At 34.9% G+C, this 22,760-nt stretch overlaps 2 protein-coding genes across 2 annotated transcripts; both read right to left on the reverse strand.

The window, feature by feature from the left end:
- Positions 1-565: 565 nt before the first annotated feature.
- On the reverse strand, positions 566-16,720 carry PIG-Wa (Phosphatidylinositol glycan anchor biosynthesis class W a). Its single transcript, XM_075295027.1, has 4 exons — positions 15,598-16,720; positions 10,638-10,726; positions 5,323-6,058; positions 566-1,561 (listed from the first exon to the last, which is right to left on the reverse strand). The coding sequence occupies exons 1-4, from the start codon at positions 16,505-16,507 to the stop codon at positions 864-866; spliced, it is 2,433 nt and encodes an 810-aa protein (XP_075151142.1). The 5' UTR covers positions 16,508-16,720; the 3' UTR covers positions 566-863.
- Positions 16,721-18,414: 1,694 nt separating this feature from the next.
- Eogt (EGF-domain O-GlcNAc transferase) lies at positions 18,415-22,439 on the reverse strand. The gene is made up of 4 exons (XM_075297319.1): positions 21,894-22,439; positions 20,493-21,839; positions 20,207-20,421; positions 18,415-18,963 (listed from the first exon to the last, which is right to left on the reverse strand). Exons 2-4 carry the CDS (start codon positions 21,489-21,491, stop codon positions 18,582-18,584), a joined length of 1,596 nt encoding a protein of 531 aa, XP_075153434.1. The 5' UTR covers positions 21,492-21,839; positions 21,894-22,439; the 3' UTR covers positions 18,415-18,581.
- Positions 22,440-22,760: the final 321 nt, after the last annotated feature.

A 22,760-nucleotide genomic window follows, 5' to 3' on the forward strand; every position in this document is an offset into this window, starting at 1 on the left:
TATAAGCCCAAGACCCCAAATCGGGAGATCGGCTTATATGGGGACTATATAAAAACTTTGACCGATATAGCCCATTTTCCAACTGGACCTGCCTGCAACAAAAGACGAATCTGTACCAAATTTCAGGACGATAACGCCATTATTGAAGGCTGTAGCGTGATTACAACAGACAGACAGACGGACATGCTTATATCGTCGTAGAATTTCTCCCTGATCAAGAATATATATACTTTATATGGTCGGAAATCGATATTTCGATGTGTTACAAACGGAATGACAAACTTATTATAGCCCCGTCACCATTCTATGGTGGTGGGTATAATGAACACCTACATCCCACTCATGAACCCAACAATCAGTATAAATGTCCCATTTGCCTCACATCGGAAAATATTTCTGCGCGTATACCACGAACCCGACGCACCTGCCACTGTCATCACAACGGACGTATTCTGTGAACTCACTTGCTAGAATTGTTTGAATCCCATTGTAAATCAATTTTCCGCTTTGATACACTGCCCAAACAAATGTTATAATTCTGTAGAATTTATTGACAGAAACCTCATTTATGTTTTGTTTAAAATATGTATGTTTAATGGTTTATTTTAGTTAAGCTCTTATAATTAGCTATAAAAATTCATTGAATAAAACTAAACAATAAAAACAACAAATACATTTTTGGTCATGTTATCTTATCAACAATACGACTAGAACTAAACTAAATAATATAACGTTTTATTACAGCACCTACAGAATGTATTGACAAACTACCAGTTCGATAAATACAAACTAAAAAAAAAATTGAGTTATCACAAGTACATTTCATTCGTTGGGTAAATGTGGCCTATATACTCCTAAATTATTTAGGCTATTCTTATTTTATAGCGATATAATAGACTAACAACACATCCCGTAACAAACATATAAGCCATTAGAATTAGAACACTTTCGGTGTCGGTTCTCTCATCGGTATTTAGAAAAATATTTACCATACCCGTTAAGACATTGGCCAATAAGAAATACAATAAGCCATTATAGTTGATCGCTTCTATAAATATGGGTATTTTACTATCTACAATTATAGATGGATTTTTTGTGATGAGACTACTATCCATGGATGCCTCTAATCGATTTACCTCCATTCCTAATTGATTCTCTCTAGATCTTACTGGTAGTATGGTATCTAATACTATATCGAATACAAATAAATATAAAGAGCACATGGTAATTGAGATGGCTAACATCCAGGTAACATAACCAAAGTTACATGTAACACGAGCTATACCTATTACCATTATACTCGTGACAACTATAATCCAGAGAATAATACTAACAATTGACATTTGTTTTAATTTCTCTTTGATTTCTTCATAACTTAAAATATCCTTAGATTTAATCCATTGGCCAAAATATTGTGAGAGGATAAAGAGAGCAATAAATCCCGGTAATGAGCATAGGCCTTCTCGGTTAGCACTTAAGAAATTCGTACGTTCCAAATTTGGGTCCATAACATATTTGGAAAGGCCGCATTGGAGGGTGATTTCGTGAATCGCCAAAATTACTGAAAAAAAGAAAGAAAATTTTTGCGTTATTTTTAAAAATGGAAATTGTATTTTTTTTCTCTTTTTGCTAGGTAAATTATTTTAGGTTTTTTTTTAGAATTGTGGCAATATTATTTATCACTACACAGAAATAATATCAGCAAAATATTTCCAATTAGAAAGTTAATTGAAGCTGAAAATTTTTTTCAATTAAAAAATGTATTGATACCATTAACTTTTTAATCAAACTCGGAAGACTAAATCAGTTAAAACAAGTATATACAGCAGTAATTTCGGCCGGGCGGAATCTTAAATACCACCACCATGAATCAAATATATTAGTTTCCTTTGAAAATTTCAGGGGTATTTGCTGACAGATATTTTCCCAAGCAGATCAGTTCAATCAGAACGCTTCGCGAGGATAAATGTAAAGGTTTTACCTATGAAGACTAGATTAAATTCTGGATTTATAACAACCATTTTTTGTTTAAGTTTTAGAGGAAACAAAAACATCTCTTGTAAGTGTACATGAAAATGATGAAATAACGCCTTGATTTGAATTCTAAAATCTGTAGATTTTCATCCCCATTATTTAAATGGTTACGAGAAATAAATTTTACATTAAGTTTCAAACAATTTTCATGATCAGTGCACCTTCTGTATTCCCAAGATCTGAAATCGGTCTATATGGAGGCCTTACCAAATGGACCGATAAAAACTAAATCATACACACTTTTTTTGGGTCTAAAATGCCTGTAATATACAGGCATTTTAGACTTGCCACAATTTTAGATTTGCCACAATTTTAGACAATTTGTGGCAAATCTGATAAAAGCTACAATTTCTAGAGTTACATCGGGATATCGGTCTAATGTGGGCTATGCCAAAAACATATATATCAGAAACTGTACCGATACACAATATATTCGGCACACCTCTTTATGGTCCTAGAATATCTCTAGATTTCAAATTTCAGGCAAATTGGATAAAAAATACGGATTGTAGAAGCCCAAGAAATAAAATCGGGAGATCGGTCTATATGGGGGCTATATCAAAACATGGTACGATAATCACCATTTTAGACACACCTTTTTATGATCCTAGAATACCTCTAGTTTTCCCATTTCAGGCAAATTGAAGATCGTTGTATATGGGTCTATGTATCAAAACAGGGACCGGTACTTACCATTTTCAGCACATCTCTTTACGGTCCTAGAATACCTCTAGATTTCCAATTTCAGGCAAATTGGGTAAAAACTACGGATTCTAGAAGCCCAAGAAGTAAAATCGGGAGATCGGTATATATGAGGGCTATATCAAAACATGGTCCGATAATCAACATTTTCGCGACACCTTTTTATGATCCTAGAATACCTCTAACAGGTAGACTGATAAGTCCCCGGTCTAACAAAGAAAAACACATTTTTTTCAAAATTCGTTTTTATTATTCAACATAGTTCCCTTCAAGAGCGATACAACGATTATAACGACCTTCAAATTTTTTGATACCATTTTGGTAGTCCTCCTTCGGTTTTGCCTCAAAATAGGCCTCAGTTTCGGCGATCACCTCTTCATTGCACCCAAATTTTTTCCCTGCGAGCATCATTTTGAGGTCTGAGAACAAGAAAAAGTCGCTGGGGGGCCAGATCTGGAAAATACGGTGGGTGGGGAAGCAATTCGAAACCCAATTCATGAATTTCTGCCATCGTTCCCAATGACTTGTGGCACGGTGCGTTGTCTTGGTGGAACAACACTTTTTTCTTCTTTATATGGGGCCGTTTTGCCGCGATTTCGACATTCAAACGCTCCAATAACGCCATATAATAGTCACTGTTGATGGTTTTTCCCTTCTCAAGATAATCGATAAAAATTATTCCATGCGCATCCCAAAAAACAGAGGCCATTACTTTGCCAGAGGACTTTTGAGACTTTCCACGCTTCGGAGACGGTTCACCGGTCGCTGTCCACTCAGCCGACTGTCGATTGGACTCAGTGATGGAGCCATGTTTCATTTTGCCACATATCGACGGAAAAACTCGGGTGTATTACGAGTTAACAGCTACAAACACCGCTCAGAATCATTGTGAACTCGCGCGGCACCCATTTAGCACAGAGCTTCCGCATATCCAAATATTGATGAATGATATGAACAACACGTTCCTCTGATATCTTTAAGACCTCTGCTATCACGATCAACTTCATTTTACGGTCATTCAAAATCATTTTGTGGATTTTTTTGATGGTTTCATCGGTAACCACCTCTTTCGGGCGTCCACTGCGTTCACCGTCCTCCGTGTTCATTTCAACACGCTTGAATTTTGCATACCAATCAATTATTGTTGATTTCCCTGGGGCAGAGTACGGAAACTCATTATCAAGCCAAGTTTTTGCTTCCACCGTATTTTTTCCCTTCAGAAAACAGTATTTCATCAAAACGAAATTCCTTTTTTGCCATTTTTTTCACAATAACAAAAGTTGCTTCACAAAAGACGCTCTATCTCACAAACTAATTGACTTACAGACGTCAAATTTTGACACGAATCATTTGAAGGTTGGTACTATATAAAAATAATATGCATTTAATACTAGCGACGCCATCTATGTGTCAGACCGGGGACTTTTCAGCCAACCTGTTAGATTTCCCATTTCAGGCAAATTGCGTAAAAACTATGGATTCTAGAAGCCCAAGACCCCGAATCGTGGGATCGGTTTATATGGGAGGTATATCAAAACCTGGACCAATATAGCCCATCTTCGAACTTTGCCTGCATGCAAACAAAAGACGATTCTGTGCCAAATTTCAGGACGATAGCTCCTTTATTAACGACTTAGCGTGATTACAACAGACAGACGGCCAGACGGACATGCTTATATCGTCTTACAATTTATCCCTGATGAAGAATATATATACTTTATATTATCGGAAATCGATATTTCGGAATGACAAACTTATTATAGCCCCGATTGAATTTTTTTAATAAAAAAAAAAAAATAATTGATACTATCAAAATAAAAAAACAGTTACGTCTTTTATAAAAAAAATGAATTGATACAACCATTTTTTTTAATGAAACTAAGAACACATAGTTGGGAAGAAAATTAACATTTTGGCGGTTTTTATTAAACATTTAATTGTTCCAATTATTGTTCCAATCGATTGCAAAATTCAATTAATTGTTTATACGATCTAATTAAAGTGTTAATTGAGTTAACATTTTGTTGGTTTTTATTAAACACTTAATTGTTCCAATTATTGTTAAAACAATTTAATAAAAAGGTTAATTGAAAGTTGGATTGAAGTTTAACTAAATAATTAAAAGAATCAATTAGAAAACAAATTGAGTTTTCCCATGGACATCAAATAATTTTTTTATTGATTCAATAAAAATATTAATTAATTTTTGCAATCAACAACAATTAAATTTTTAGTTTAAACAATTAAAAAAAAATAATTGCTTTTTGAATCAAAAAAATTGAATTTTTCAAATCAAATCAATTAATTTTTTAATCAAATATTTTTCCCCCAATTAAAACTGTGATTGATACTATCATTTTCGTGATTGAAGACATTTAAAGAGCATAATGTAACTTTTTTACGAGGGGTTATTTAAGTTGCTTTAGAAGTCATCTTGATCGGCATCTCGGCTTTTGTGTCAGCCCAGGAAACATAATAATAAAGAGGAGGATTCACCGAGGTGTAATATCACTACGTCATGTATCACATAAAACGAAGCGTACCTGTAAAATCTCTCACAGTAATACTTGGAATATTTCTACTTACCCAAGCCTAATAACAAAAGCGATTTATTTTTTCTCGCAAGAAAACCAATTAAAGTTCCAAATAATTTCGTCAAGCCCAAAGTGAAGAAAGCATTCAAATGTTTTCCATATTCATGTTCATCTTGGCCATAACCAATACCAGCTATAACTAATGTTCTTGCTAAACCCAAGACCAGCAAACATACAACGGGAAACATCATCTTTCGTATATCGCTTAGACGTTTAGGCCTTCCCGATACTATGGCCATAGAGAATACAAAAAGGCCAATGCCCACATCCATAAGTCCAGCGCCATATGTTCTATGTTTACGAAATTTTCGTGGGAAACTTTTAAAATCTACCGCAAGTATACACAACGCCGTCAAGAGATTAATATGAGTGCGCAAGAGAGTGAATAGTGATGGTCGATGACCAAATTCATATAATCTGCAAGATGCTCGCTGTAGACAGTTAGACTGCCAAATTATGATGCCCAAGATGAGTGTGGCAATCGCCACAATATATGGCGTGTGTTTATTCACAATATTTACACTTAGGATAGCTGGTATTGAGATCACTATAAATTCCAATAGAAATACGCAATGACGCCATGACTTCCCACATATTGGTGCGATCAATAATGTTTGGCGAAAAACGCGAGCCAATAAAATTGCAATTAACGTCACTACTATGGTACACTGTATGGGACCAATGAGTCGTATTGTCCCATACGAATTGATTTCGTATGAAAACATTTGCTTTCACTTCTTTCTTACGATCTAGCACTAGCACAATGTCCAACTGAGGGCAATGTATTGCTGGTTGGCCATACTAATCCCCCCTAAGCTATCGATCTTCGTAGCATGAACGATTCAAAAATTCTTTTTCAAGTATAACTCATTGCCATGGCATTATGTTTTCATCTATCACCGATTTGTAGCGAAAAAAGAAAGGGGAAGAAATTGCGGAACGATAATACTTTTTTATGACATCAAAATATACACTATTTCCTCATGAAATAAAAAAATAAATAAAAAATATTTTAAATTAGTAAACATGTAGATTTTTATCGAACATTAACGGTTGAAATTTGGTACGTGATGTTAGTATATGTTATCCAACAACCATGCAGGAATTGGTTCATATCAGTCCATAATTATATATAACCCCATTATACCGATCCCCAGATTTGACATCCGGTGCCTTTTGGAGAAGCAAAATTCATCCGATCTGGTTGAAATTTGTTACGTGGGTGTAGTATATGATATTTAACAGCCATGCCAAAAGTGGTCCATATCAGTCCATAATCATATATAGCCTCCATATAAACCGATCCCCAGATTTGGTTTTGGAGCCTCTTGGAGGAGTAAATTTCATCCGAGTCAGTTGAAATTTGATACATTGTGCTAGTATATGGCCGTTAACAACCATGCCTAACTAGCTCCATATCGGTCTATACTTATACATAGCCCTTAGATAAATCGATCCCAATCACACAAAAATTGGTCCACATCAAGTTGATAATTGTATATAGCCCCCATATAAGCGACCCCCATATTTCAATTCTGGCTCCCTACGTACCGTGCAATAGTCCATATCGATTCGTAATTATTTGTGGACTTACCTACAAATACCTTTTTTGTCTAATTATACCACGTATGGACTAACTCACAATTTAGAAAACGATTTAAGATACCACAACCCAAGTAATTCGATTGTGGTTGCAGTCTTTCGTAGAAGTTTCTACGCTATCCATGGTGGAGGGTACATAAGATTCGGCCTGGCCGAACTTACGGCCATATATACTTGTTTATTTTATTCTTGTATCCTACACACAAAAAAAAAATTTCTGATTTAATAACGAAATTAATTGATCCAATTAATTTTAATACCCTCCACCATAGGATGGGGGTATATTAACTTTGTCATTCCGTTTGTAACACATCGAAATATTGCTCTAAGTATATATATTCTGGGTCGTGGTGAAATTCTGAGTCGATCTGAGCATGTCCGTCCGTCTGTTGAAATCACGCTAACATCCGAACGAAACAAGCTATCGACTTGAAACTTGGCACAAGTAGTTGTTATTGATGTAGGTCAGATGGTATTGCCAATGGGCCATATCGGTCCACTTTTACGTATAGCCCCCATATAAACTGACCCCCAAATTTGGCTTGCAGACTCTCTAAGAGAAGCAAATTTCATCCGATCCGGCTGAAATTTGGTACATGGTGTTAGTATAGGGTCTCCAACAACTATACAAAAATTGGTCCACATAGTTCCATAATTATATATAAACCGATCCCCCGATTTGGCTTGCGGAGCCTCTAAAAGAAGCAAATTTCATCCGATCCGGCTGAAATTTGGTACATGGTGTTAGTATATGGCCTCTAATGACCATACAAAAATTGGTCCACACCGGTGCATAATTATATATAGCCCCCATATAAACCGATCCCCCGATTTGGCTTTCGGAGCCTCCAAGAGAAGCAAATTTCATCCGATCCGGCTGAAATGTGGTACATGGTGTTAGTATATGGCCTCTAATGACCATACAAAAATTGATCCACACCGGTGCATAATTATACATAGCCGCCATATAAACCGATCACCAAATTTGACCTCCGGAGCCTCTTGGAAGACCAAAATTTATCTGATTCAGTTGATATTTGGTACGTGGTGTTAATATATGGCCTCAAACACCCATGCAAAAATTGGTAGAAATCAGTCCATAATTATATATAGCCCCCATATAAACCGATCCCCAGATTTGACCTCCGGAGCCCCTTGGAAGAGCAAAATTCATACGATCTGGTTGAAATTTGGTACGTGATGTTAGTATATGGTATCCAACAACAACCATGCAGGAATTGGTTCATATCAGTCCATAATTATATATAGCCCCCATATAAACCGATCTCCAGATTTGACCTCCGGTGCCTTTTGGAGATGCAAAATTCATCCGATCTGGTTGAAATTTGGTACGTGGTGGTAGTATATGTTATTTAACAACCATGCCAAAAGTGGTCCATATTAGTCCATTATCATATATAGCCCCCATATAAACCGATCCCGAGATTTGGTTTTGGAGCCTCTTGGAGGAGCAAATTTCATACGAGTCAGTTAACAACCATGCCTCACTAGGTCCATATCGGTCTATAGTTATATATAGCCTTCAGATAAATCGATCCGGCTGAAATGTGGTACATGGTGTTAGTATATGGCCTCTAATGACCATACAAAAATTGATCCACACCGGTGCATAATTATACATAGCCGCCATATAAACCGATCACCAAATTTGACCTCCGGAGCCTCTTGGAAGACCAAAATTTATCTGATTCAGTTGATATTTGGTACGTGGTGTTAATATATGGCCTCAAACACCCATGCAAAAATTGGTAGAAATCAGTCCATAATTATATATAGCCCCCATATAAACCGATCCCCAGATTTGACCTCCGGAGCCCCTTGGAAGAGCAAAATTCATACGATCTGGTTGAAATTTGGTACGTGATGTTAGTATATGGTATCCAACAACAACCATGCAGGAATTGGTTCATATCAGTCCATAATTATATATAGCCCCCATATAAACCGATCTCCAGATTTGACCTCCGGTGCCTTTTGGAGATGCAAAATTCATCCGATCTGGTTGAAATTTGGTACGTGGTGGTAGTATATGTTATTTAACAACCATGCCAAAAGTGGTCCATATTAGTCCATAATTATATATAGCCCCCATATAAATCGATCCCGAGATTTGGTTTTGGAGCCTCTTGGAGGAGCAAATTTCATACGAGTCAGTTGAAATTTGGTACATTGTACTAGTATATGGCCGTTAACAACCATGCCTAACTAGGTCCATATCGGTCTATAGTTATATATAGCCCTCAGATAAATCGATCCCCAATCACACAAAAATTGGTCCATATCAAGTTCATAATTGTATATAGCCCCCATATAAGCCACACCCATATTTCAATTCTGGCTCCCTACGTATCGATTCGTAATTATATGTAGACTTACCTACACATACCTTTTTTGTCTAATATATACCACGTGTGGACTAACTCACAATTTAGAAAATGATGTTAAGAAGTTTTAAGATACCACAACCCAAGTAATTCGTTTGTGGATGACAGTCTTTCGTAGAAGTTTCTACGCAATCCATGGTGGAGTGTACTTAAGATTCGGCCTGGCCGAACTTACGGCCGTATATACTTGTTTTAATTGAAATGTCTTCAATCACAGAAATGATAGTATCAATTAAAAAAATAATTGAAAATCAATCAAAAAATGATTTGATCCAATTAATAAATTAATTGATACTATTAATTTTTGTTTCAATTAAAAAATTTGTTGAATCAATTAAATGTTTAATTGAATATTTTTTAAAACTCAATTAAGACTTTAATTGGAAACATTTTCGTGAAATTTTTTTCAGTGTAGGTTTGATATAATTTTCACTATTTGATTTGTTTGTTATAAATGCGGCAAATCTTGAAAAAAAATCTAAATTTGTATATGAAAAACTTATTTCGAAACGAAAACGAACTTAATTCGCCATAATTTCCATAAAATCGAAAATTCTTTTAAAATTTTCATGTTACATCTTGCAAGTCTGACTATACATATGTTTCAGTGTCGGCCAATCCACATTTCCATAGTCTCTAATAAGATCTGGCTGTGTGAGATGATTCACTTTGGGTCTTATATGCCAATTTCTTATGAAAATTACATACGAGAATTATTTTCTCCCAAGTTTAATCATTTTTTCACCACAAATGTGCATTATCTTCTCATATAGCTAATATTTTAAAATCTTAAGAAAAAAATCTAAATATATAAACTATGCGTCCTAGACGAAAAGGACACGGACAATTCGACATAGGAACGATCGAACGGAGGGAGTGGAAGTGTGCATTCGCCCACCCAGTATATCATATACTGGGCCACCCATGTTAGTCTTAATTCGAGATCACCCGCCAGAAAATCCAATATTCCATTCTAATCCTAAAAACTCGTTTATCTATAGTAACTAAATTAGAAACAATTGTATAAAAATGAAACGGTGTTATTGCATATCTATATACTATAATATTAAAAAAATCTTCAATATATTTATGAAATATGGTCGTATAAAAAATGATCAATGGTCACAGGTGATAATAGTAAGTTTATTTTCTCAATACAGCCGGTTATCATTTTGAATTGCTTAGACGTAAGATAATTTCTAACATTAATCAAAGTATAGTTCACTACACAAAATAAAGGTAGAAGAACTACTACTACAAAAACAACAAACATATATATCTGATTGTATGTCTTGATTACCAAATACGAATTTCGACATTGAAGTTTAGTTATTATACGCTCATAGTCAGCTAAAACTGCAGCCGGTTCCTGTTTTTGTTGTTCATGGTCTAGTAAACATCAAATTATAAAACTTTTTGCTGTTTTAGCAGTGTTATCTGCTGTGACTACTAAGAAAATTGGTTCTAAAAATGGTCATTCTAACAATATTGATATTTTAATATATCCCACATATACACAAATCTATCTTAAAACAGTATATTTTGTGATTATTATAAGTTTAATTTTGCCTAACACAAACTTTGCCTCTCGGCCAGGCATTATATACCAGTCCATTCTGATTCAACTACTAATATTATTATAGCTAATAAATTAATATTTTACATTTAAATTTCTTATTTTTTAAAATAAATTACACGCTATGCAATTAATCTTAAAGCGAGTGCTTCACGAAATGACAATAAGCAAATATTTAAACACGTATGTTAGATGACTTAACAAATTAATCTGTCAAAACAATGCTGGTATTATTGGAAATATTTTACTATACTCATAGAAAATATTTTACTATACTCATTTTACTATACTCATTTCTCGATTTCTGATTCGACTTATCGAAAAAAATTACTCGATCATCTTGGATCACCTACATGAAGGTTATCCAACCTCGTGTTAGTAGTGTCGCTTTGTTGTGGTTGATTTAGTAAATAATCTTTTCTTATTTTGTCTTCTTTTAATTATATTGGGAATCTAAAATGTTTTGTCATATTTCATATTATTAATTAATTTATTTTTATACTATTTTATACATATTTATATTTATTTATTAATTTATTTTTATACTATTTTATACATATTTAACTTGATTTGTACTTTATTCATAGTTAGTAGTCCGTTGTAATTTATATAAATTGGCCGCTAAGTGGCTTCAAATTACATGATGAAAATAAAAATAAAATAAATAAAAAAAGTCTGCCAAAGCCAACAATCTGCTGTCGTGGCGCTTGACCTATCGAAAGCGTTCGATACGGTCAACCATGCCATATTATTTGAGGACATCGAGAATACGTCCCTACCGGCATTAACGAAGCGTTGGGTTCTGAATTATATATGTTGACGCCAGTCGCACGTTCAGGGACAATAAGTCAAAACCCCGTAGAGTTAAACAGGGAGTTCCCCAGGGGGGTTGATATCTCCGGCACCTGTCCTCGATTCCAACCCCTCGTGACGGCATCGAAATTGTGTCTTATGCGGACGATTGCACAATCATGGCATCCGGGCCCATTGTTGATGACATTTGCGATCGATTGAATGTCTACCTCGCCTCGCTGATCTTACCAGTTATTTCACTGCAAGAAATTTGAGGATATCTCCCACCAAATCCTCAGCCACACTATTCACTACATGGACAGTGGAAGTACGCAGGCAGTTGAAAGTCAGAGTCGATGGCGAAACAATTCCGAAAACAAATTACCCCAAGATTCTCGGGGTCACATTGGACAGCCTTTTTAAGTAGTTCATGCCATGCAATGAGATGGGTATAAAAACGTCATTTTTGGTCATTTGATCAAAATATTATTTCTAAAGAAAATTTTGTCAAAATTTTATATCTTTAGAAAATTTTGTCAAAATTTTATATGTTTAGAAAATTTTGTCAAAATTTTATTTCTATAGAAAATTTTGTCAAAATTTTATTTCTATAGAATATTTTGTCAAAGTTTTATTTCTATAGAAAATTTTGACAAAATTTTATTTCTATAAACAATTTTGACAAAATTTTATTACTATAGAAAATTTTGTTAAAATTTTACTTCGTTAGAAAATTTTGTTAAAATTAAAATACCATTGCAATTTGTGATAAGCTCCGCGGTAGAAACAAGGTCCTCAAGTCGCTTGCCTGCAGCACTTGGGGAGCGGACAAAGAAACCTTGTTAACTACAAATAAGGCAATTGGCCGGTCAGTGGTAAACTATGCAGCGCCAGTGTGGACACCTCAAACGAGCGTTACGCAGTCGAATAACATACAGACCTGTCAGAACGTTGCCCTTAGAACCGCAACAGGATGTCTCCGCAGTACACCCCTGGATCACCTGTATGCGGAGACCAAGATCATCCCAGTGCGTCGAGACAACTACATGTTGTCAAAGCGGTACCTCTTGGGTTGCCATCGAAGTTGTCATCCGAATCACCATCTTGTGGATAGACAACCTCCACCCAGGAATGTAAGGGTTGATCTTCACCTTCTAGAGCCCGAGATCCAGCGTTACAAAAGAGAGCCTCTAGATCAGGCAGCGTACCAGATAAGTCTGAACAGGATTCATGAGGATACTGTAGCTGAAGCGGTGAGAAGCTACAAGGTTAATCCTGTTCTCGGAGTCCGACCGCCGCCCATAGCTCCCACGGCAGACAAGGGTAGTTTTGACCCAACTAAGATCAGGCAAGTACAACCGCTTCAATTCATACTTATCAGTGATTGATAGCAGCGTAGCTGACGTGTGTCCCATCTGTAATCAAGGGCCACACGACACTCGTCACCTTTTTGCTTGCCCAGCTAAGCCTACCCGTCTCACAACCAGACCACTCTGGACGCACCCCATCCTTGTCGCAGAGTTCCTTGATCTGGCTACCAGCTGAACTACACAAGCATAGAACAAAATGGATGAAACTACATTAAAAACTGTTACAACAACAACATCTGCTGTTATATTCTAAAAAATTTTAGGTTGTAAAATTGTTTCTAAAATATTTTCAAGAACTAAAAATTGTTGTTTGTCTATATCAGCACTATAGTATTTTTAAACTTTCTAAAATGCATTCAGCAAACATTTTTTTTCTGTTATGCCTTAATTTGTAAAAATAGCAGACAATGTTTGCCATTACAGCAAGGTTAGGTTAGGTGTAGCGGCAGCCCGATATTGTAGGCTCACTTAGACTATTCAGTCCATTACGATATCACAGTGTTGAACTTCTCTCTTATCACTGAGTGCTGTCCGATTCCATGTTTAGCTGAATGACAAGGGACCTCCTTTTTAGCCCAGTCCGAACGACATTTCACATTGCAGTGAAACCACTTAGAGATCCTTTGAAACACACAGAAATGTAACCAGCATTACTGTGATTGGATAGTCCACCGCTGAAAAACTTTTTGGTGTACGGTCAAATCAGGGATTGAACCCACGACCCTTTTTATTTGCGGGTATGCTAACCATTGCACCAAGGTGGCAAACTGTGACTACTTTCTCTTTTGCACCAAACCGTTTGTTATTTTAGCAATTTTTTTGCTATTAAAAGAGAACACACATCAGACGTAAGTAACGCAGACCCAATAGAGTATATACATATGTATATTTTTGGGCATGGTTAAATTTGGTGTCGATCTAGCGCTCTATTAAGAGAAATCTATATACTATAATATTAGTAGTTATTATCTGGGATGAATAATAAATAAAATCAATTCATTTCATTAAATCAGTAAAAGTATTAGTACAAATATAATTAAATTCATTTTTATGTTCAAGAGTAATTGCCATAAATTCTTTAATGTACACAATTGTTATTTATGCCCAATAAATTTTTAGTTTTAATTTTTTTTTAATAATTTAATTGCTTTTTTTAAATTTTTTATTAGTTCAATTTTTTATTAGTTTAATAATTTAGTATCATGTAATCAAAATGTTTGCTTGTATTTTTGTTGTCATTGTTATTATTTTTACTTTTAGAAATTTATTAGTTTACATTAACGGTTTCATTACATTTTTTTAAGGTAAAATTGATTTGTCAGTAGGATATAGAGATACGTTATAGATATCATATTTATTTGATTTTTAGTTATTATTATTAGTTTTTTAGAAATATTTGAAGTTTAACCAATAATTTATTTTGTAACGAATGTGGCTTTGTTACTAATAAAGTTGAAATAAATAAAATGAAATAAAAAAATGTTTCGTATACACATCTTTTTCCATTAGACCAATGTGGAAGAATTTTGGTTGCAAATATTCTTGCATTGGCGTCGCCACATGGAGTAGTCATTTATCAAGCATTTATCATAACACGTATTCGAATATTAGAAGCTGAGAATATATATGTATATAATAAATATCTACATTAAGGATAAAGCCACATCGTTTTGAGACCTCAAACGATTTTAACACAATGCAGATTTTTTAAAATTACATTACAATTTTTCGATAATTGTATTTTAAAAATGTAGAAATAAATTTGAATTAAGCCAAATACGTTTTCTAATTGCAGATGGGCCCAACTTTATGATACCCACATCAATCTTAGTAACTTACACATTCTTATGGAGGAATGTATTGTTCGTTGTTATTTACTTATTGCCATATTAGTTAAAATCGGGCCACACGCATATATATGGGAGCTATATCAACGCCTATGAAAAACGATGGTAATCATTTTTTTCTTTATTTCTGAAAACGGGGCGATAAATTAACAGATAATTTGCACGTTTAAATGGCTTCATTTTTTATATGAAACCATTTAAACGAGAACAAAATAGGCACGTTTGAAAATACAAAACTAATAACCTAGAGGGTGGTAAAAAGATTGAAGTTTGCACGTTTTAGATATGATATTGTTTATGCACTTTTTGCCATTAATGACGAATATAATCTAAATATGACGACATTTGTGGAAATGGTAACGATATCTAGAACTCAACCAAATTCTTAGAAGATCTCCCAAATTTTATTAAAATGTACCTTAGCCAATTTTTTTCGAACTCAATTTCTTTATGACCAACAATGGAGTCAGAAGCAAAAATCATACAAATCGAAAAAAATGGCTACCTAAATCGGACAAAACAGTAGATTAAGAGATGAAAGGACTGTCAAAGCTAGAGTAATTCTGTTGGGGATTCAATCTATATATTTTGATCAAGAAATTTGATAATATCTTGGACATGGGCGTTTACATACAGATCAAAATTAATACTAAGATCTATTCCATCATTACTTACCTATACCCAAAGGTAATAGATGTTTATCACTCCTTGCCAAAAGCCCCAAAATCGTTGCAAATAACTTCGTCAGCCCCAGAGTGAAGAATGCATTCAAATGTTTACCATATTCATGTTCATCTTGATGATAATCAATGCTCGTTATAACAATCGTCCGAGCTAATCCCAGTCCCAAAACACAACCAACAGTAAACAACAGTTTTCGCATATCGGCAAAACGTTTTGGCCGCGACGAGACCAAGGCCATTGAGAAAACGAATAGGCCAATGCCCACATCCATAAGACCGGCACCATAACGTCTACTTTTGCGAAATTTCTTTGGAAAACTTTCAAAATCAATGGCTAGTATACATAACGCCGTCAACAGACTTATAGTAGAACGTAACAATGTAAAAATAATCGGACGGCGACCAAATTCGAATTGTCTCTCATTTGCCAATAATAAACATTTTGAATGCCAAACGATAATGCCGAGTAAAAGAAACGCAATAACGAAAATGTATTCCACATATCTATTCACTATATTAACACTGACAATCGCTGGCGTTGAGATCACCACGAATTCTAATATAAACACTTTCGTCCAAGATCTACATGACAGCTTTTCTCGTACCACACGGGCCAAAGATATGGCTATTAATGTCACAATTATAGTACATTGTATATGCCATATTCGCGTTATTGTCTCCTTCGAGTGTTTCTCGTATATATCCATGCGATGTTCTTCTTTGCCGGTAGCGCAACGATTTTCAAACAATGTTGACTGATCCTCTTGAAGTCTACATGCCAACAATTGTTTGGAAAATGATAGACATTCAAATTCTCCGGCCTGAGCATTGCAATAGTAATCATAATGGTGATGACTTTGACAGTATGTGTCCGTATTGTTGGCATTGTTACTGGCATTCATGATAAGATTTACTCGAGAGGAATGTGTGTAATCGAGGCAACTATGGCTAACAATTTTGTTGGCTTTGGGTATTAACGAATAGCTGTGAGGGAAATGTGTAACAATTCAATCGATATTTTCTGTGTTTTAGACCGACAGATAAGTATTTATCAAAATTAATAGAAACAGATTATTTTTGCGACTGGGCTGGAATGACTACTGCAGATGTAAACAGAAAACAGCTGTTGCCCAATTAGACAAAAAGTTGCCATATCTCTACTCGTTCACTTGACCGTTACAAAGATACATAAATTAAAGTGGCAGCATCATAAAATTTAAACGCTTGAAGTTTAGTTCGATTCCATCGATATAGTTTGGAATGCATCCTAACGCTACCTATGAAAACTATATGGGTGCAATTGCTACCGTGAGCCGTTTTTATCGACAATTCCACGTTGCTCTCTGATGCGTCTTACAGACTATAAGTTTTTCCGGACAGAATGTCTGTGTTTGTAAAGAATCTTACAGTGTGTCCAATCGATACGACAATTCGTTGATGACTAAATAATCGGTAAATGTGTTATCGATCCCATAAACATGCAGCAGTATCGATTATATCATCGGATTTAACTTATAATGTGTTCAATATATGGGATATGTTCGACACGACCACTGTCGTCCCCAAATTCATAAAAGTTAACGTGAACATTAAACCTAGTATTACCATATAAACACCTTGTATAAATTGTCAGTAAATCATTGTGAATATAGGCAATAGTCTGCAAGGCGCATTATGCAGAAGTAATTTATTGTATTAATACCAATTCCGGTATTAATTTCGCATTATCAGCATACATATTTCATTGCCGTTCCAATAATACAGTGCTATACAGTAGTTAATAATGTGTAAACGGTCGAAGATAAATATTCAAAAGATTGTCGATAATACCGACTCAATACCAAAAGCGCCTTACGGGATTTTCTTCAGCAAATATATGACAATGCATTTCTTATGGCTAGCGGAATTTTCGGCTGGAGCTGCATACCTAAAGGTAGAAAACAAATCATTACACAATTATTTGTATATAAAGGCTGGTATGCACTTCTAGCGGAAATTTCCGCTACCCATAAAAAATGTATTGCTACATATTTCCTAACGAAAATTTCGTGAGCGTTATTATCGATTGTTTACATATTGCTCCCATAAGAAATACATGTGTAATTGGTACGCAAACGAAATTTCCGCTACAGGTGTATACCGGCATTTAAGGCGAAAATTTCATTTGCATGCTATTACAGAAATATAATCATTTTCTATACGTGTGTATTCAACCCTGTGTGGAATGTTTGATTAATTCCAGACAATTTAAGAAATCGCATTTTCGGTCTTGGTGAATTTTGTTATGGATATAACCCAGCAAAAATACTTCAGCAGTAAGAGTTTAGTTGCGCTTTTTGGTATACAATAAAGTAGGCAGTGCATCCACACTGCATGAATCGGTGGCAATAACGTAAACGAGTAATGAAACCAGTTTATGATCATTCGTTGACGTTATTGCAATCAATTCTTGCCGTATAGATGCATGAAAGTTAGTGCTGTTTTCCTTCATACCAACAATGCTATAAAATAGGAAACTCTAGATTATATATCACTTCTAAGCAATATTGACATTATAATGAGCAATTATATCAGCGCTATGTAGAAGCTGCTCTAAATCGGAACATCGCCCACAAAAATCAGCGCTGATTCGGTTGTTTTGTAAGCAGTTGGTACTGCCTCTTGAATAGTGCTCCATTTTTTGCGGGGAAGGTATTCAATTGAAAGAAAGGTACCATGGAAACAAAAGTTGTAAGGGATTTTTTATGGATAGCATAAAACACTTCGTTGGGGTGTATACAGCGCTTAACACAAACGTTAAAAGCATGGATTTTTTTACAAAAAACATACAAAAAATTTTATTTTCAATAAAATCACATATTTATAAAATACTACATATCTCTTAAGTACAAGAATAATATCTCAAAATACTATAGTATATAACATCCGCGCGAGCACACACACATTCATTTATTACAAGAACATATGTTCTATGTTCTATAATTCGTCTTTTGTGGATGAATCTATATGGTATTTTTGAAAATCTTCATGATTTCGAACATGTTTCGCCGCCTTGCCAACTAAACGTGCAAATTCCTTTGCATTAAATGCATAATTTGTAAATTTTGCATGCGCACCACCCTCTGGATGGTGACCCTCATCTTCTGGATATACCAGGTCTCGATCTTCCCACGTGACATAATATACACCACGTAATCGTGCCAAATCTTTATAACAATTTGGATCCTCACAATTATAGAGTTCAAAGATTGATGCCCATTCTGGTAAAAAGAGTAAATGGGTTAAACCGGCACCATGCATTCCTATTAAGATGTCGGTGTTGCGTGTAACTTCTAATTGTTGGAGAAATGTTAAATCCCTGAAACGGAAAAACCAAATTATTTAGTTATAAAAACATTAAAAATAGATAAAAGATCGTAGTTAAAATTTCTCTAATATTAAACTATAGAAAAGTTTAGAAAGAACCATTGCATTGCTGGATGATTTGGTCCTTTTATACTTCTAAAAATTTTGGTACGATGGGGTATAAATTAGTATATCGTTAATGAGTCGATAATACTGATAAATCATTCTTTCAAGTGCTATATTTCCCAACAAATATTATATCGGCAGTATCGACTTTGCCTTAACCCTCTAATGCCCCAATTTTTTGCCAACTGATTAAATTTTCAATGTTAACGACACAAAAGCAAGATAACTAAAGGTGAGTATTAAGTTCGAGTTTAGCCGCTAAAATCGTAATTTTTCACGATTACTTTTCTTTAATAATCCATTTAATGGAATACAAACTTTGTGAAATTTTGTTTTGGGCTATTCCCCATCAAGTTGTAATGAAATCTGTAACAAATATGTATAATTTCATGCCTTTTTTACTGATTTACTTTTCACTTTAGTGAAAAAATTACGATTTTAGCTGCTAAATTCGAACTTAATACTCACCTTAAGCAAGAAAAATGTATACGGTAAAATTCAGCATAAGCTGCAAAGCCTCTTGAATAGTTTCAAAAAAAGTTTTCTTTTTATTTTGCCCATTTTTGTTGTCTTAAGGTGTGTTTTACTAAAAGCTTCCTTATTAAATGGGCATTAGATGGTTAACCTCTGTATGCATCTTCCGCGGAAATTTCGGCTAAATTGCTTTATTTGCTAACGAAAATTCCATGATTGTTATCGATTTTCAAATTTTGCTCTCATAAGAACTACATAGTAAAACTGTAGTATTGACATGCAACAGGAATTTTCATAAGTGCTGCGTACCGGTCTTTGCAAATACATGACAAAACTGCATTATCGGCATGTTTACGGAAACTTCCTGTATATACTGATTTAGAGTCCAACATTAAATGTGGTCATGTCAACAAAGCAATTTTCCATTTGATTACCATCAGAGCGTTAATGACATGCAAAAAAAGTTTCTGAATTATAAGGCGTATTATGGGAAAACAATGTGAATTGTCGAAACGAAACATATGGAATTTTCGGAATTTCAATTTCTAATCAAGCACCTCTAGCAAAATGTTTGCTATCCATAATGCATAGCAAAATTCAATGTTTTTTCGCAAAAAAATCTTGGTTTTCGTATACAATATTGGGTTCCTACTCACCGTTCATATGATATTTTGTTGATAATGAAATTTTCATTTTTGCTAATTTCCTGAAGCAGTTCATCTTCATTTATTACTCGTCTATATTTTGTACGTCGCGATAGGAAGGTAATACGTATTTTATTTTCCTTTGGTGGCACAAAAGGAACCTTCAAACGATGTAAAATAAATTCTGAGAAAGCTCTGAATAGACCACTTTTTTCACATCCTTGTATCTAGAAGGACAAACGAATAGTTCAAATACATTTAACATTAAAATTTCACTGCTTTTTCCAATCATACTTACAATTGGGGTATTATAATAAAGACCGAATATCATTCGCGGCAATAAAGGGAAGACAACATTTCGGAAACATATTCGTTTGCCTTTAACTTGATCCAAAGTCCAAACTGGATTATCGCTGAAAGCCTTGAAGGTATCCTTAAATGGTGAATCATAGGGATATGTCTCCCATACAATTATTTGAGTATTTCTATCGAAGACCGAACTATGAGTTTGATTTACAAACAATGTGGCATAGAGATTAAAGAAATCACAAAAATGATGATACATATTGTATGTGGCATCGATTTTCATTAGAAAAGTGGGCGTATTTATGAACATATCACAATGCTCATTACCCTCTTCAATGGGTTCTGGAGCTTCAACGAAGTTTCTGAGCTCTGGAGACCAGGATTGTAAAGCTCCCATATGATCCATTTGAGATTTTAGGCGTGTCTCATTCAGTTTACAATAGCCTTGAATTTGTCCCTTTTGCAAAACATCCATGTGATAGCGTATACGCTCATGGCGCTTGGCCAAATCTCTGAAATCCAACATGAGATAACGACCTCGGCAAAATCTTAAGTACTCGGTACATTCCAACGACGAATCTGTTATCAATTTGGGTTCACACATTAGTTTCATTTCATTGATTTGATGCTGGATATAACCAAAATCCGCTTGCTGGTAGAATGTCTCCACTTGGGCCTCCTTGTTGCGCACCCATCCTGTATGAGATCCCGGGCAAACGGGAGTTTGGAAACGGTTTTCCTTATTACAATGGGGCTCATGGCCCCAACAGCCTTTGTTGTCTTTCTGTGAGATCTGTTGCAGTATTTCTGTTTTGTTTTGGCATTCCTGTTTAACTTTATCAAATGTGTTCAAATAGAGCTTTAAATGCTCTAGTGGTAAATCTGGTAGTGTTAGGCTTTGATCTGTAGATTCACAATCACACAAACATGGTCTTAATAATAAAATGTTGCTCACCGTTATTAAGGTGAGTAATGGAAAAGATTTCTCCATTGTTTATGGGATTGCCGCACGAAGATTTCTCCTATTTGGAATACAATTTCTACTTCAAACCCATATACAGTCATTCGACAGACCGAGATAGTTTTGTGGTTGCTTAGAGATGAGAGTTTACTAATAATATTCCATACCCTGGGCCAGTAGGTATTGCTTAAAAAACCAGTAAGTACTTGGCCTTGATTTTCGACGTGTTGCACGGTAAGCAAATAAGCCACAAATTCTGATTAACGACTAGAAACACCAGCAACAGAACAAACTGCCAGCTGTTGTCTGATACGAGGTTATTTTGTGATGACCTCACACTTGAATTTGAAGATCTTAAAGTTGTCTTCTCCTAAAACGCTGTGTTTATATTTTGATAATTATTTGTTTACTACTACCACGCGAGAGATATACCTTAAATGGACTCTTATGCCGCGATGCTAGCTTATACCGGCTTTTTCCTCCACATAATAGTCAATCAATCAAAGTGTATTTTTCTTCTGCCTCCGTTTGATTATTTACACATAAGATATAAGTACTGGCAAACAACGTTCGTTGTGATGCTTCACTTACCAACTGATAAATGATAGAATGAGCAAGCAACACCAAAGCTAGCTTGATGAACGATATGAAAATCTGGTTTCATGCTGCCCGCGTTGTTGTAGTGGTTGGTTTTTACCATTCTGATGTTCTATACTGTTTTCGTAGATTTTTTGCTTGAATCTCGGCCGGGCTATTGTTCTTTAGAAATTGTTGTTGGTGGTGGTACATTGTGCCATTTGGCATTTGTTTTGTGTTTAATGGTCGCTTTAATGTTTCAAGTTAATAATTAAGAAGGCGAACCATTCACTTTTTGTTTATTGTTGAGAACAGAGAGAGTATCTACATATTTTACTGCTCACCTATGGGAAGTTTCTCACCTGAAAGAATAACCAAGCCGGTAATGTTTACATTTCGTCCAGAAGAAGAAGACAGATGTGTTTATTTATTAATGTCAATCAAAGCAATCATATGGTTTTGAAAACTATCAATGCAGAGGGTGTACTAGAAAAAAATAAAATTAAGTAAAGCTATTTAAAAGGACACAAGCCCAATAAACATAATCCCCTATGTTCTGGTTTACAAATTCGAAAAATGCAAAATTTGCTATTGTCAAAAACTTCCGAACCATTCCACCTTTTAGGCCGGTACTCTGTTCGGTTTTCGCGTTGAAACTCCATACAAAACCAAAAAATGCGAAAAATTTGCGAAATTTTTTCCATTTGTGATACTTTGTTTTTT

The sequence above is a fragment of the Haematobia irritans genome, chromosome 2 (assembly GCF_050003625.1).
Source record: "Haematobia irritans isolate KBUSLIRL chromosome 2, ASM5000362v1, whole genome shotgun sequence".
Lineage (NCBI taxonomy): Eukaryota > Metazoa > Arthropoda > Insecta > Diptera > Muscidae > Haematobia > Haematobia irritans.

Bases quoted from the DNA above. Each gene is read 5' to 3' on its own strand.
- PIG-Wa (XM_075295027.1), bottom strand. From the start codon at position 16,507: ATGAATGCCAGTAACAATGCCAACAATACGGACACATACTGTCAAAGT. The intron at 10,727-15,597 runs GTAAGTAATGAT...GATGTTTACTAG, and splicing joins TCTATTACCTTTGGGTATAG to ACCATGAACAACAAAAACAG. The intron at 1,562-5,322 runs GTAAGTAGAAAT...TCTTTTTTTCAG, and splicing joins GCTTTTGTTATTAGGCTTGG to TAATTTTGGCGATTCACGAA.
- Eogt (XM_075297319.1), bottom strand. From the start codon at position 21,491: ATGGAGAAATCTTTTCCATTACTCACCTTAATAACGGTGAGCAACATT. The intron at 20,422-20,492 runs GTAAGTATGATT...TTGTCCTTCTAG, and splicing joins TTTATTATAATACCCCAATT to ATACAAGGATGTGAAAAAAG. The intron at 18,964-20,206 runs GTGAGTAGGAAC...TTTCCGTTTCAG, and splicing joins AACAAAATATCATATGAACG to GGATTTAACATTTCTCCAAC.